The 15,414-nt window shown below is 35.5% G+C and overlaps 3 protein-coding genes across 3 annotated transcripts; 1 reads left to right on the top strand and 2 right to left on the bottom strand.

Moving 5' to 3' along the window:
- Window positions 1–658: 658 nt before the first annotated feature.
- On the bottom strand, window positions 659–2,385 carry LOC104767840 (transcription factor MYB61). Its single transcript, XM_010491813.3, has 3 exons — window positions 1,995–2,385; window positions 1,781–1,910; window positions 659–1,645 (listed from the first exon to the last, which is right to left on the bottom strand). Exons 1-3 carry the CDS (start codon window positions 2,125–2,127, stop codon window positions 814–816), a joined length of 1,095 nt encoding a protein of 364 aa, XP_010490115.1. The 5' UTR covers window positions 2,128–2,385; the 3' UTR covers window positions 659–813.
- A 5,826-nt stretch (window positions 2,386–8,211) lies between these two features.
- On the bottom strand, window positions 8,212–11,330 carry LOC104767826 (transcription factor PIF3). The gene is made up of 7 exons (XM_010491801.3): window positions 10,937–11,330; window positions 10,298–10,402; window positions 9,315–10,200; window positions 9,114–9,221; window positions 8,963–9,028; window positions 8,803–8,868; window positions 8,212–8,724 (listed from the first exon to the last, which is right to left on the bottom strand). The coding sequence occupies exons 2-7, from the start codon at window positions 10,366–10,368 to the stop codon at window positions 8,320–8,322; spliced, it is 1,602 nt and encodes a 533-aa protein (XP_010490103.2). The 5' UTR covers window positions 10,369–10,402; window positions 10,937–11,330; the 3' UTR covers window positions 8,212–8,319.
- A 2,749-nt stretch (window positions 11,331–14,079) lies between these two features.
- Window positions 14,080–15,414, top strand: LOC104767810 (uncharacterized). Its single transcript, XM_010491786.3, has one exon. The coding sequence runs from the start codon at window positions 14,424–14,426 to the stop codon at window positions 15,234–15,236; it is 813 nt and encodes a 270-aa protein (XP_010490088.2). The 5' UTR covers window positions 14,080–14,423; the 3' UTR covers window positions 15,237–15,414.

Here is a 15,414-nt window from a genome sequence, read left to right as displayed (position 1 = left end):
ATTTGAAAACCATCCCATCACTTCCTACATGTTTATTAATTAAGGTCAAATCCGCGAGCTATTCCGAATTTTCCACGGCGAAAGAATATTCCGACGCCGGCCAAAACATAAGTTTCTGGTCAATGGGGACAATTCCAATTCTCTGACAAGACTCTTGTTAAAAGCACAGACAGACAAGAAGACTAAACATATCGACACAGTGAAAGTAATAATAATTGAATTCAGAAAACTTTACGTAAATCATTTTCCTAAATACGTATTTTAAACTTGGGTCCTTTTAGAAGAAAAAAAAGGTGTACCCCTTCTTCTTATATATTAGTTGAGCTAATATCCCACTTGAGTTTTATTTATCATATTTTTGTTTTTTTTAATTTTATGTTTTCTTTTGTCGTTTAATTCATTACAGGTCTGAAAAATGATGAAGGATGTGACTATGGATCACAATTCGTTCACGGAAACAGACAGAAGCAGATTTATTTACGTTCATCATTGTTCTTCAACGGATTAATGGCAAACACAGACCTCTCTGATGAATCATCAAAAATACTTACTACACATAAATCTTTATAACAAAACAAAACAAAAAAGTATATAGTATGATATTGAAAGGTTTGCAAAAGAAAGAAGAATATTTGACGTAAAGAACACACTTCAAAAATAAACATAAAAATAAAGACAGCTCGCTTTTTTTTTTTTTTAACCCATGAAATATACAGAACACTTCAATCCACTGTACGTATTGTATGTATATTGTATATCTTTTTGTTCTTCTACATCTGTTAGAATTAAGAAAGAAAAAAAGAGAAAAAAAAGCTAAAGGGACTGACCAAAAGAGACGGCCATTCTCTGAAGATCCTTGGAGAACACGTCACTAGCTTCAGTTGTGCCCAAGTTCTCGTTTTGGCTTTGGCTCCAAGGATCTGCCATGTTCGAAACATTGGCTAAGTAATCTGTCTCAGATTTAATGTAGATTGGTTGAGAGCTTTGGCTCTGTACAGTGCTCCCGATGAAGAACGGTGTGTTCAAATACTCTGACCATTTTATTTCTTCGAAGTTGTGATTTTGTTTGACTTGTGAAGAAGAAGAGTTTGGGATTGACCATGAGAATCCGCCATTGTCGAAGAAGTTTGAGGTGTTGTTGTTTGTCTGAAACTCCCAATTTGATGCAGCCAATTTCACATGTTCTCCTCCGGAGACAGGACTCGAACTATTGTCTTGGGGAAGACTAATTGATGGCTTTACGCATACCGGCGTCTGAAAGACAGAACCAACCATGTTTCCGGAGCTAAACTGCGGCGGAATCATAGAGCAGAGTGAAGGATCAGTTGTAACAGAGAGGCCGAGATTGGAGTTGAAGTTAAGCTTCTGAAAACCGAAGAAGTCGGAGAAATCAGATGGCCTTTCGAGGAAGAAGTCTTGATTAGTCGCAGAGGAGGAACTAGGAGACTTGTTGTCGTTACCGCTTCTTTTGTTGTTGCTTGTTGTTGGTTTGTCTTGGTCGCTAAAGCTCTCAACTTCGGAGATGGGTTTGTGTGTGTTTGGGTCAATACCTCTCTGTTTTAGTTTCTTCTTGATGCTTGAGTTCCATAGATTCTTGATCTCGTTGTCGGTTCTACCCGGAAGCCTTGACGCAATTTGTGACCATCTGATTAAAAAACAGAGCAGAGCCAAAAACAGAGGAGACTTAAGACGTTGTTAAAACAGAGGAGACTTATCGTTAAGACATAAACATGATCCTCTGTTTTCTCTGACAGCATTATCGTTGGTAAGTAATTGTTACCTGTTTCCTAGGACAGCGTGAAGTTCGACGATGAGATTCTCTTCCTCTGGAGAAAAAGCTCCTCTCTTTAAATCAGGTCTCAAGTAATTGATCCATCTTAGTCTACAACTCTTACCGCATCTCTGTAAACCTGTGTAGTAGACTCAATTTTTTCTCATTACAAAAAGCAGCTTTCTAATAGTATATTATGGGAATTAAGGAAGAAAATGTTTACCAGCGAGTTTAGGAACAGAGCTCCAGCAGCCATGGCCGTGATTAGTGATGTGATTGAGAAGCTTCTCGTCTTCTTCAGGAGACCAAAGCCCTTTTCTCAGCTTTTGTTTGTAACAACAAGAATGTCTCCCCATTTAGTTATCGAAGCTGCAATGCTGTGCAAAGGAAAAAGAGAAGAAAGCTCTCTTGTTTCTTTACAAGTATGGAAAGAGAAAAGAGTTTTTGAGCAGAGAGAATGTATAAGAAAACTTTTCAAGGCTAAATGGAATCTAAAAGAAAAAAAAAGGAAGAGAAAATGAAGTAACAGATCTGCAGAGAGAGAGGGAGATAGACTATTAATAGAACTAAGAAAAGTCATTTTCTTCATAGGGTTTGTTGAATTTCATGCCCTCTTTTTACTATTTTCCCTTTCTAAAAGTTAAAAAACAAAAATTTGAGAGAAAAAAGTGATGTAGTTTTTTAAGCTTTGTAGAAGAAATCTGATTGGTCCACGTCGGAATGGCTAGCACCAATGGTAAGAAAGTTAAGGTTTAAGAAATGGAGTTCATGTAGTTTTGACCTTTACATCACTCTAATCATCACACATCCGTCATCTCTAAATGGACCCATTATGATCATACGTTCAAATGCAGCGATTAAAGTATGATGATAGACATATATTAATTTCAATCTAATCAATCGCCGAAAACTATTTCTTTTTTTTTAGAGTTAAAAGTTGTGATCAGTGCGAGTCTTACTAAGTAGTGGAGACATGCTCATTCATGTTCAGCCTGTCCTAGAAAATGTTACGAACCACTCCACGCAGGACGCAGCTAAAACCGGCGTGGCCTTAGTAACTTTTTCTTGAATTTTGTTTTTTTCGGAGATTTTCCATGTAAGTCACACGGTATCCCAATAACTAAGATCAAATAATAGCATAGCAAAAACGAAAAAAAAAAAAAAGAAAAAAAAAAGAGATGTTACGTAATAGGTCAATGTGTTTCAATAAACGTCATGCGTTTATGGAAAACTATTTACAATAATATCAAATGGCGGAATATGACTAAGAAATTTCATAACTATCGAAACACATGCATTGACCTATTATACGTAACATCTTTTCTACTTGAATATATGTTACCAAGTGCATCGTCATGCTAATGTTTGCGATGTGTGACTTAGTGAAAATGAGTAGAAAACATGAGGAAGAAAAAAATGGCGATTATAATTAAGACCAAACTATTGTCACTCACTATAACCAATTTTTTTTTAACTAGAGGGGTCAAACTGCTTATACAAAAATTCTTTATAGTGAGAAAGGAACAATTAAAATAAGATAATAGATGGTGTGTAGATAAGAATGAGGACAAAGATGAGTTGTTTGTTGTCTTCATGAAAGATTACTGTAATGAATTAAAAGCAATTGCTAAATGAGGACTAAATATTTGTGAAGATGAACGCATCAGTTTAAAGGAAATAATGGGAAAGGTTCATAACCAGCAAGAAATTGTCATCATTGGTTAATATTTCCATAAATGATTAAATGGAATTCAATGGCTACATAACGGAATTTAGAAATTTTGCTTTAAAAATATGGTTACTTTTACAGATGAATGAGAATAATTAAGTGTCTCTTTTGTTTGCTTTATACGTTTTTAATTTGAAATTGACTCACTCCTCTTTGTCATTTTTCTCCCGTTTTTTTTGCCCTTAAAAACGATTCATAATAGAGAGGGTATTTTCTTTGTCCATTCACTTAAAACTTTCCCTCAAATATTCACATGTTGAGTTTTGTAGCTTTCTTACGTTATCTAGAGACGGCCTCTCGTTAGACTCTTACCATTTTATCCATTTGTATATTGGGACCCAATGTTTATAAATATCGTGGGGAAAAAAAGAGCTACACGTATATGAATAAAATTTGCTTATCTTTTTCTTTCATAATGTAAAAAACTTCACTATTATTAAGCTTTTACTTTACAAAAAGAAGTCTGTTTTAATAGAAATTGTTTTTCAACTATTGCAAGAAAAAAAAAAAAAAAAAAAGAGGACGCTTTGAGGAGAATGCTTGTAGGCATGGGCCTTTTATGACTGTGTTCATTTGTGACTTCATTAAGATGTTGAAGCATGGTGGTGGCTATAAGTGGCCGAACCCAAGTCATACTGTATTTCGGGAATTCGGGAATCATTTTTTTAACAAGTCGAATGAAACCCCTATAACTTACTTATTTCTGATTCCAACCAATGGCTTTATCTTGTACCTGTCCTGAGTATTAAGAAGCCGTTAACGAGAGAATATCTTGTTCAATGCCATTGTTCATGCTGCGGAACCCAAAAGTTAAGAAAACTCGCTCAATAATGTCGCTTCTTATAATAATACACAAAACCGACATGAAATGTCTCATTATCGAACACAATAAAATAAAAGGACTAACTAGTTGATTTTATTGTATAATATCTCCAACCAAAGCTGTCAAAAGATACTTCGAATTATATAATTCACCAAATGATTATTTACGAGAAGCGCGCGAATAATATATGGAAAAGACTTTGCAATTTCAGCGAGTTTCTTTTTAATCATACTCAATAAACTAATACCAATCAACACGTTCTTGGAGTATATCATGGAAAAGAAAACATTTATCTGAACTACGTACAACTATATTATATTAGTAGCCCCTAAAAAAGGAACATATTCGATTAGGATCATGCATGATTGAGACCCATCATTTGATCATCATCATCATCATGATTTTAAGACAATCATACATATATCCGCCGCCAGCCCTTCCATTATATACAAACCATATCTGCTTTCAGATTTTTTAGGCTTTGATCATTTTGATTTGATTAGGAGCATGCACCTATATTTGTTGTTTACAAGTTCTCAGATTGGTTTCTTGCTTTTGAAAATACTTCTGCGAACTAAAATCATTATATAAAAAAACTGCATAATTATATATGTATATTATTTCCAATAATAATCAAGAAATAATGTGGTGGTGTGGTTATAGCAGTCTAGCATGAATGCATGCATAAACGTAACTAAAATTTAAATTTATACTTTTTTTTTCTTTTACGAACCCTGCTTTTGGTGGGATCATGAATGATTGTTTGCATGGTTGATGTTCATGCAGTGCAATAGAACTTAACATTGTAACTATATGTATATGTTATCGTAGCAACCATTAAAACCAAAAAGTCTATATATGAGCTGTTTGCTCAACCCAACTATCAATCACTCATCATATCACTTCTTTTTATTTTATTTTTAAAGCTAAGTATCATCACTGTCATTATATTTCCTCCGTTGGGTTTTTTTTCCTAGTAAGGTGATTTGAAACTCTGTCTAAGTAGAGAAGTGAGAAAGGGTAACATCATACGGTCGTTGTCGTTCGCCATTGTTACAACTTACAACTCACGAGGCTTTTATAACATCTTCGCCGACAAAAAAAAAGGAGAAGAGGCTGTACACTTAACACGTCTCTTATAGTATAATAGAACTTTCTTTAAATCTAGGCCCTAGCTATTATGTTCTTAGGGTTCCCATTTTTATCAAAATTTCAGAAAATAACATGAATGATTTGACGGCGGTTTCATTTGGTATCGATGTACGTTACTATATTATAATTTACATCATATTATAATTTGTAATCTGCATTGTATTAATATATATATGAAAAAAAGTCGTCGTTAGTCGTTATATTGAAAACTTAATGAAAGTGTCTTCTAAAATGATTTTGTACCACCTTTTTTGTCAGATATATTTTGATATTTTGACAGTATATGATATCTCTGAGTTATTCTTAAATGTGTTAACCAAATAATGAAAGTGAGTTCTAATTCCAAGAAGCAGCTTGGTGAATGTTTGGTTTTTGAACCCAAAATTGATTTCATTTACCAATCATTGAAGATTCCAATAATCTTTAGCAAAAATTAATTTAAAAGCATTTGTTAAAAGTCAAGTTATGCAAAACCTTATATTTAGTTATTATTTTCTGGGCTCCAACTAAATTTACATACATGACACATCAATGTATCTTGTTGTTTACTTTGTACACTAGGTTTCTATAACTAAGAGATTTAGACCAAAATCTAGATTAAGCTATAAGCAGATATAACCACCAATTATATTGACTAACGCAAGATGCATTCAATAAAGGATTGTGGAAGTGCATAATTTTTATTCACGTTCTACAACGATGTTGATGGGAGATTTTTCGGCTTTTTTGTGTTAACAAGAATTTAATTAATTAGACAAAGAGAAAGGGACTAATTATAAAGTGGAGTACAATTAGATTAAGAGGATGAAGTCACGGAGAAAGAGGGAGAGGGCCCAATGAGAAGTGACCTCAATTGTATAGCATCTTAATTGGCCCGTTTAGCACTAATCCCATCATCAAGGAAACATTAGCACATGCATGCACTTGTACTAAAGGTCCCTTTTCATTATTTCTGTTATTTTATATATATTTTTAAGTTTCTTCTAAATCTTCCTCCATAAAATTAAAGCAACGTTTCTGATAAATAATTATGCACAAGTTAAAAGATGGAGTATAAGCTAATATAATGTAAATTACAACTTAAATCTAATATCATCATAATTATTTCTTTGATGATACAGTACTATACTTTTTAATGAAGTCCTTTATTTTATATTGTAGTTTTTAGTTTAAAAAAAAAAATTGGATTATATTGAAAAAGTTTTTAATATATATGTGCTTATCTACTAGTTTTACAAATTGCTTTTGCCTAATTTGCTTTTCCAAAATTGATCTTTTGTTTTGCGTTTTGTGATTCGTGGTCGAGAAAAAGATCAAACTTAGAACAGAAGGCAAATAATATTATCAAGTTTGATTAAAAGTGAGAAAAGAAAGGTTGTATGGTTGAATATCTCTCTAATATGGCGCAATCTAATTGGTAAGAAGGGAGAGGGGGGAGAGAAGACATAATCATAGATAATCTTGATATATTAGTGTGGCCAAAAGCAAAATGATGTTTAACTTTTCTTTTGCTTTGCCACATTAACACCATTTTCTTCTCTTTCAAGTTTTAATCTAAACCTCGTGTAATTTTCATCAATTTGTGTTTCTAGGTGTTCGACGTGTCCGTTTTCTAGAATTCTAACACATTATATTGTTTTCCGTAATTAGTTAGAGCTGTCTGTCTAATCCACCTCCATTAGAAGGTATAAAATCTAAATGCAGTCTAACCCTTTTTTGTTCTTCTCTTTCCACTAGTCCACCGGCTCTTTCTGTACTAAAGTGTGTTTTTTTTTTTAATTGATTAAGTTTTTAATAAGTCTCATCAAACTAAAGAAGGACAGGTTTATTGGAATTCTCTCTTCAATATATTTATAAAAAGTCCTTTTGATGCAAACATGTTTGTGACGGTGCAGAGGTAGAGAGAGACCCGGTTCGGTTCACCACGCTGAACAGTAGTTTACGCCAAGTTTTTTAAAAAACAAGATCAAGATCGGTGAAAAAGGTCCTATAATTAATTTTAGTATAGTTAAAAAACTGCTGGCCGTGTACAGAAACATCTCTTTATATTTTGCTAAAGAACATCTCCAACTCTGGTTTTCTAGCTCTACTACTCCTCCCGAGACCTAACCCTAACCGGCGATTCCCTTAGATCTTTCTGTCAAAGACAATCATGTTTTGAGCTACTATATCATGCACTGATTGTTATATATGTAACTAATAATATTACGTAAAATAAATTACATACAGTATAATGTAGCTCAAACACGAGTGCTTATTAGTCTTATATACACCTAACCTTCAAACACATATTCATACCAAACAAACAAAACCTCTTCCAACACATATGTTACCAAAGTAAATGAATTGAAATTCTGTATTTTCAAGTTTGGTTTCGGTATATCAGCTTCACGATTTGGTCAACAGTTCCGCACAAAAAAATGACGCAATAAAGCTGTTTGACAAAATGGGTTGAGAAGCCCATCACGCTTGTTTAACCAGCCATATCCATAAGATATATAGTGAACCTCCTCACGCTACATTAACCTTTTTGAAAGCGGTTTAAAGTTCATGCTACAACTATTACACCAAAAAAGAAAAACATTCTAAATTCACAGACACATACTGTATACATATTATATTATTCACAGGAGGCTCTGTATCTTAAAACTAATAGTATAAACAAAAAAACATTTTAAATTAAAAAGGAAATATAGAGACAGACAGCAGAACCACCAAAAAAAAAACTCTTCAGTATTAAAAAGAACACAAATTAATTTTTATTAAGTTTTGGCTTTTAGAATTGAATTGTTTGAATGCTACAGATAAAACAATACATCAGTCCTTAAGTTTGTTGTATTTATGTCACGAAGACGACCCACAAAACTGATCAGAAGACGCCTGTTTTCTCTTAATTGGTTTCAAGTTACTACTATTGTTGTTATTCGTCCTTGTTTGATCTTTAGAACCCGGTAAGTCTCTAGCCGAACCATTCTCGCTCTTATTCATCTCCATCGTTGAAGAACCCGCAAAGAAACCACCACCAGAGACACGTGGAATTGCCATTGCCACTGGTTGTTGCATCCCCGAGACCTGGAACTGTGGTCCCTGGTTAACCGAGGAACCACCACCACGGCTCAAATCAGGCAATCCCATTGCATACGGCATTCCCATACCCATTGCCATTGCTGCTGCTGCTCCTGGGTAATGCCCCATACCCGGTGGGAACATAACCGGTGGCATGTAATAGCCAGACGCCATTGACATAATCTGATGATTGATTGTGTTTAAACTATTAGTTTGCACCATTTTTTATCGATATTATGGAGTAACTAATGAGAGTGTTACCTGTACTTGAAGTTGTAGTGACTTGAGATACTCAATTGCTTCATCTAGCATCGATGCTTTGTCCACCTTTACCATCATAAACAGTAATGTGTTCAAGTTAGAAATAACCATTGTCATTCGTTCGTATTGATGTTTGGCAATGCGGGAGAAAAAACATTACCTTGTTGCAGTTTGGAATGAGTTCCTGAAGGGCACGCATCTTCTCGTTAATCCTATCACGCCGTCTCTGAAAATTGAAGACAGTAAGCTACCAAATAGAGCAAACTTTTGTGAGTTTGAGAATGGACAAAAAGGGGACTTCACACACTCACCCTTTCAGAGAGATTATGCACTTCAGCCGAGCGGCTCCTCTTTGAACCCAAACCTGTTCGAGATGGTGCTGCTCCCTTTCTTCCATCTCCTGATTCTTCTTCAGCATCCTGCTCAACAACATCGAAAATGAAACACTGAAGAAAACAGCAAAGAAACGAGACTGTAATGTGAATCAAATAATGTATATGAGTTTAACTCACTTCACTATGACAGTCATTGTCTTGAACATCTGAATGCTTTCTCTTTAAAGAAAGTGAAGGACTTTCGGACGGGCCATCGAGACTATTACCCGAACCAACAGAAGAACATACAACGGCCTTTTCACTCTCTTGGTCTCTTCTACATGAGTCCTCTGAAATAAGGCAAGTCTTTTGGTTATTCATAGGCGTCGCAGAAGCAACAGACTCATTAAAAACCTTATCTTCAGTGTCTTTAGCTCCAAGAACTCTGGTCTGAAAAACATTCGGCGGGCTTTGAGGACTCTTCTCTTTAGTTCCCTGAGGGTTATTATTAGTCTTGGCCAAAGCTGCAGGGCGTAAGAAATGGGAAAAGTTGACCAAACTAGGCTTGTTATTAGGGATCAGTGGTTCTTGCGTCTGAGTCACCCGATCCGGATTGGTTTGTTGGCTAGGAGGATCTCTAGCTCTATCACTTCCATACAGAGAATGCGATTGGAAACCGTTATACTGTGATGAAGAAGCAGCGGGAGCTGATTCGTTGCCATTGTTTCTTCTCTGAAACAAGGGGAAAACAGTTTGATTAACAGCCATATCGCTCTCTTGCTCGTTGACAGTAACAGGAGACACATCACGCAAGAAATCAGAGCAATATCCATCTAGGGATTGGTTATGATTCAACCATGGAACAAAGTCATCTTCTTGACTCAAACCCGTCATCAGTGATGGTACTGACATAGGGATCTCGTCCACCATGGTGGTCTTTGAGCCATTTCCAATATCTCTAGCTCTCAAAGAGTTTGGTTGATGAACAGCTTGTGGTGGAGGAATGTTCCTCGATCTGCTTGACTGACTTTGAGTTGAAATCTGACCATTTGCCCACACCAGCTCCACAACTTCATCCACAGGTCTGTTTTCCAAAGACAGCAAGAATAAATAAGTAAACATGAAATTAGAGACAAGTCTCTCTCTTCTTCTTAAGATAGACAAGTGAATGGGGGACTCACGGAGAAGGGTTGTTGTCCTGAGCAGATTCAAGCTTAGCTTGGGTGAGCCTAAAAAGCTCAAACAAAGGCATGGTATTTGCCGTTTACAGAGAGAGAATCTTGATCCTGAAAAGGGAAATCACAAAACTAACCAAATTAGGCCAAGCAATACTTGCTAGAAACAGCTATTGGTCAGTCTACAATTCCTAAATTAGAAAACTTCAATACCCAAAATAGCAAAAAAATGTGATGAAAAAAAAAAGAAATAGAAAAGAAATCAATGTCTCTATCAAATATGCAATAAACAAAACACAGCAGAGAGAGAGAGAGAGATGCACTTAATTTTTTTTTTAATGCCAAAATGATTAGTCAAACGCAATTGTTTAATCACACCGAAGAAGAACGATTCAAAACAGAGTGTACACTCATCAGAGCTTAATCAATCAATCATCTCTTAAAACAAAACAGATTGAAAAAAAAAAAAAATCAAATCTTTCTTCTTGTGCCCTAAACCGTAACAAAAACCCAGAAACAAAAGATCAAAACTTTACGCTTCTTCTTTTTTTTTTTTTTGTGTTAAAAGATCAAAACTTTACTCTTCTCCTTCTTCTCAGAATGAAAACAGAAACCTTTTCTAGGAATCAATCATGCGTCGCTGACCTGAGCGAAGGGTCGTACTTAGCCGGCTAAGAGAGAGAGAGAGAGAGAGAGAGAGAGAGAGAGAGGTCCTCGAAGAATTAAAGTGGCATCAATCCAAATGCAGAGGAGGAGGAATCGAGAAGAGCAGAGGAGAAGAAGACGGCGAATGGGAGTGAGTGAGTAATATTGAGAAAGTAGTAGGCGGACAGAGAGAGAATAGTGTGAGAGATGGAGACAACTCGACGCACAAAACGGTGAGAGAGAGAGAAGGGGAGGGGGGGGACCAAATCAAAATCTCGTTCGCACGCACACTGTGCACAACTGAGAGGAAAGGATTTGATATTTTATCTCTCTCTCACACAGTCTCTGAGACGTTTCCCCTCGAACATTCAACTTTTTAGCGTCCCCCCCCCAATCATTAGACACATACACTTATTACTTACGAAATAAATAAGAAAAATTGGTTCGTATTATCACAAAAAATAAAAAACTATACACCTTACCAAAAAAGAAGAAAAAAACTATACATATAAATTATGACTAACAAAAATATGTAATTTTGCATTAATATTATCGTCATTTATATTCAAGCTATACATATTACTAACAAATCTTTTTAAAAAAGCTAACTATAGTATTTTTTTTTTGTTAAAAGGAAAAGCTAAATATAATCATCTCACAAGATCTTTGTGATTTACACAAGTAGTATAGTACTACTGATTACTTTTGTTTGCTGGTTGTCAACATCGAGACTAGGTCTATCGTTAAAAAAATAGCTGTGGACTACTACTACTACTACTACTACTAGACTAGTGGATTTTAGGCTATTAGTAGAAATAAATAATTTTTTTTTATTTTGATGTACTATATGAATTACGGCAATCCTTAAAATTAACATTGTAACTGCTTTTACAAGATATTGTTTTTAATAAACGAGAGAAAATTAAAGCTAAAGGGACCTAGAGAAGAGAGAGTTGGGCATGGTTATTATAAATTTCTTATTGAAACTAAATTGCTTCTCTCCCCACCGACCCTCTGTACACGTACACTTGGGCTGTCTCTGTTACATGACACAGGTCCTTTGCATTATTACAATTAATTTCATGGTGTGTCTATAAATAGTTAAATACATACTATATGAAAAATAATGGTGGTATAGTATAGAATATGTTATCGTCTTATCTTTTATGTGTCATGGGCCTGTGATACACACTAAAAGTCGTGTTGATGTGTTATCATAAAGGAACACTGCCAAAAAAGCATCACACTCCAAGTGGGGGGTTCAGCAACCCTTTGTCTCTCTTTATCTATCTTAAATCATACTATAAGATTTGACTTCCTAATCATTACTATTTTTTTTTATTAAGTCTTTACTAGTATATATTAATCATCCTTAAGTTTGGGACTCACTCAGCAAGTTCTATTAATTGATGAAGAAAACCAATCATTTGCTATTTTAATCATTGAGATTTCGTTTAATCTTATATGACTTGCTATCCTGATTCAGAACTCTTTTTTTAGAGCATTTATGTAAAATATATATTGTTAGCAGAGACTTATTTTAAAAACCACCATCTATGACATCTTAGCCGTATTTGTTTTTTTTTTTTGTTTTTTTTTGAAATGTAGCCGTATTTGTTTATAAACGTTAGCATCTTCTGGTTAATTTCTCGTTTACAGGTTGATCACGTTTTTATTTTTTTTTTAAATGTCAGCTAATCGCCATGCAAATTAGATTCTAAGATACGTAACTCAACCCGTAGTAGACTAAACATTCCAGAAGCTTAAACCTAAAGCATGCCAAAAAATGTATTTTTTTTGAATTCGTATTGTCACTACATGTAGTTTATCTCTCTGTCTATCACTAGGTTAAAATAAAATAAAAATTGACATACAATTTATATAATTCAATTTCTTAAGAAACTTATAATCCTTAGAATTTGCTATGATACTAAAAAAACTCCGAATTTTTGAGAAATTTTCCAAGTACTGGATAATGTGAGTACCTATTTGGATTTGCATTGATCGTTATTGATTTCATCACTGTAGTTTACTTATATCTCCATCTCTTATTCAGCAAAAAATTATAAACAACCCAATAAATAATTAAGTAAACACCAAACAAAAACATCCAAGTGCTTACTATATATGTGTAAGGCCAAAACTCAAATTAAATTACAAGACCCAGTCGCCTGTCCCAGCAAAAGTCTCTCAATCCGCCGTGGAATAGGCCAACAACACGTTTTTATGATCTCTTATTCTGCAGTGTATTAACAATATAAAGATACGCAAAATCTTTTACCTCATTTTCATGACAAACTTAGGAAAAAGAAACCCTCATATCTTTTTTGTTTTTGGGACTGGCCCTTCCACAATATAAAAGGTCAGATACATGTTATATATCATCAAAAACGTCACTTTACGTCAAACACTAAAGCAAATTTGTTGGAGGACCTTTAGGTGATGAACATGATCAGTATTATTCTCCACGATTGTGATAGGTGAGTCGACACACGTGGTAACTTCTGAGGGTACAAGAGATATGACACGTGTGATATATGCTATTACAAAACTGGCATTATGCTATGAACACGATATAGCTAGGAGAGAATAATTATGCATTTGCCTTTAGTCAGTGCGAAGTGCCTTTTTCTTTTTTTGGTTGATCTGGTGCAAAATACTGACCAGAAACAATATTTGAACAAGAATCAGTATGTGTAAAATGTATGTACGTATGTTATGCAATATGCAATGAACTTCTACACGTTGACACTCTTTGCCGTGTCCCTATCCTCATAACCAAACACGTCCCCACCTATTGGATAGTCCAAAAACACTAATCAATCTCAACTATAAAACCAAACCCAGTTAGATTATTGTGATTTAAAATTGAATCGGAAACAAAACCAAAATCGACAATATATTTATATCTCTACTTGATACATGGATTTAATATATACGGTTTGGTATTCTTAAAACCTTTTAATTTCCTTACGTTATATATTGGTTGTACGTTTTGTAACTTGTAAGTAAATGGTGGTGGTGGTGTGTAAATCGACAATATCATCAAACTAGTCCAAAAAAGAGAAGCAAAGCACTTAACTCGTCGTATATATGTCAAATGTGTAATCGAATAGGGCCAACTGGCCAAGTCGCCAAGAGATTCTAGTTTCAGTCTACACCAACTCTTGTGAACAAAAACTATTTCCTAATTTGTTTTGTTCTGAAAACACAAATCAAATGGTTAGATAGTACAACAAGTCACCAACTTTTTAAACTCATCCGATTTTAACTAAAAATCTTAATTTGAATAACTGACCGGATTACACAAATCGAAATAATAAGCCCAAGAGATACATACAATCATTCGGCCCAACTAGTGGAGGCTGCTTACGACATCGTTTTTAACGAAACGTCCACGTGGATTTGTTTCTTCCTCGCGATTGAAAAAGGAGTAAACCCTAATTTCCCAAAATCGCACCCGGACCACACAGTCAGAGAGACAAGTATGAATCTTCCATCATCAACACCAACCACGGCGACGGCGACGTCAACCTCGCCGTCCTCTGATGCATCAGAAACCTATTTAACAGAAAGATGCGACGATTGCGGAAGCCGAGACTCGTGGGTGATACACACAGTGCGTCTCCGTGGCACTCTCCGCTTCTTCTGCACACATTGCCTCCTCCGCAACCATCCGACGTCGTTTTGCCCCATCTGCTTCGCCTTCTACGATTCATCTCCGCCGCACACTTCCCGCCGCGTCGCTTGCTCCAATTCCAAGTGCCACTCCTTGACTCACATCCACTGCGCCGACGAAGCCAAACCCGCTTCTTCCTACCTATGTCCTCCTTGCCGGAACCCTAATTCATTCTCCTTCTTCCGCCTTATCGTCGACGAAAACGGCTCTCGCTCCATCGACAAATCTCTCTCGGAAGCCTTCTTATGCGCCGCCAAGATCGCTGCTTCTTCAATGAACAAGGCTGTTATCGCAGCCAAGTGTGATGCTGACCGGAGAGGAAAAGAAGCTGCTTTGGCTAGGAAGAGAGCACGAGAGGCTCTTGAGCATGTTGTGACGCTCGACGCCAAGGAGAAGGCAAGATCTGTTGTTCCAAAGCTTAAAGAATCTTCCGTTGATCGAGCCATAGATCAGAAACAAAAACTGAGTCCTGCATCTAATAATGGTACTAATGTGAAAGAAACAGAGAGCTCTGCTACTACTACTACCACCAAGAACAATGGAGGAGGAGGAGGCACAGAGAAACAGAATACATCAACGCAATTAGCTATAGTTAAGCAAGAAGATGATGCTTCTAGATGAAATCGATGTTTCTTATGTACCACAATTACAAGCAAAGCTGATTCCTGATTCGGTTCTCACATGTAGATTGTTGTAAGTTTATCTCACTATTTTGGTTGCTCAATGTTATATCTCGATCGTTTACTTACAAATGTGTAGGAATCTTTGGAAACTATATGAAATTGTTGATTTGTCATGA

The sequence above is a fragment of the Camelina sativa genome, chromosome 3, assembly GCF_030686135.1.
Source record: "Camelina sativa cultivar CO46 ecotype springtype chromosome 3, ASM3068613v1".
Classification (NCBI taxonomy): domain Eukaryota; kingdom Viridiplantae; phylum Streptophyta; class Magnoliopsida; order Brassicales; family Brassicaceae; genus Camelina; species Camelina sativa.
This window is presented reverse-complemented; position numbering and strand designations above follow the sequence as displayed.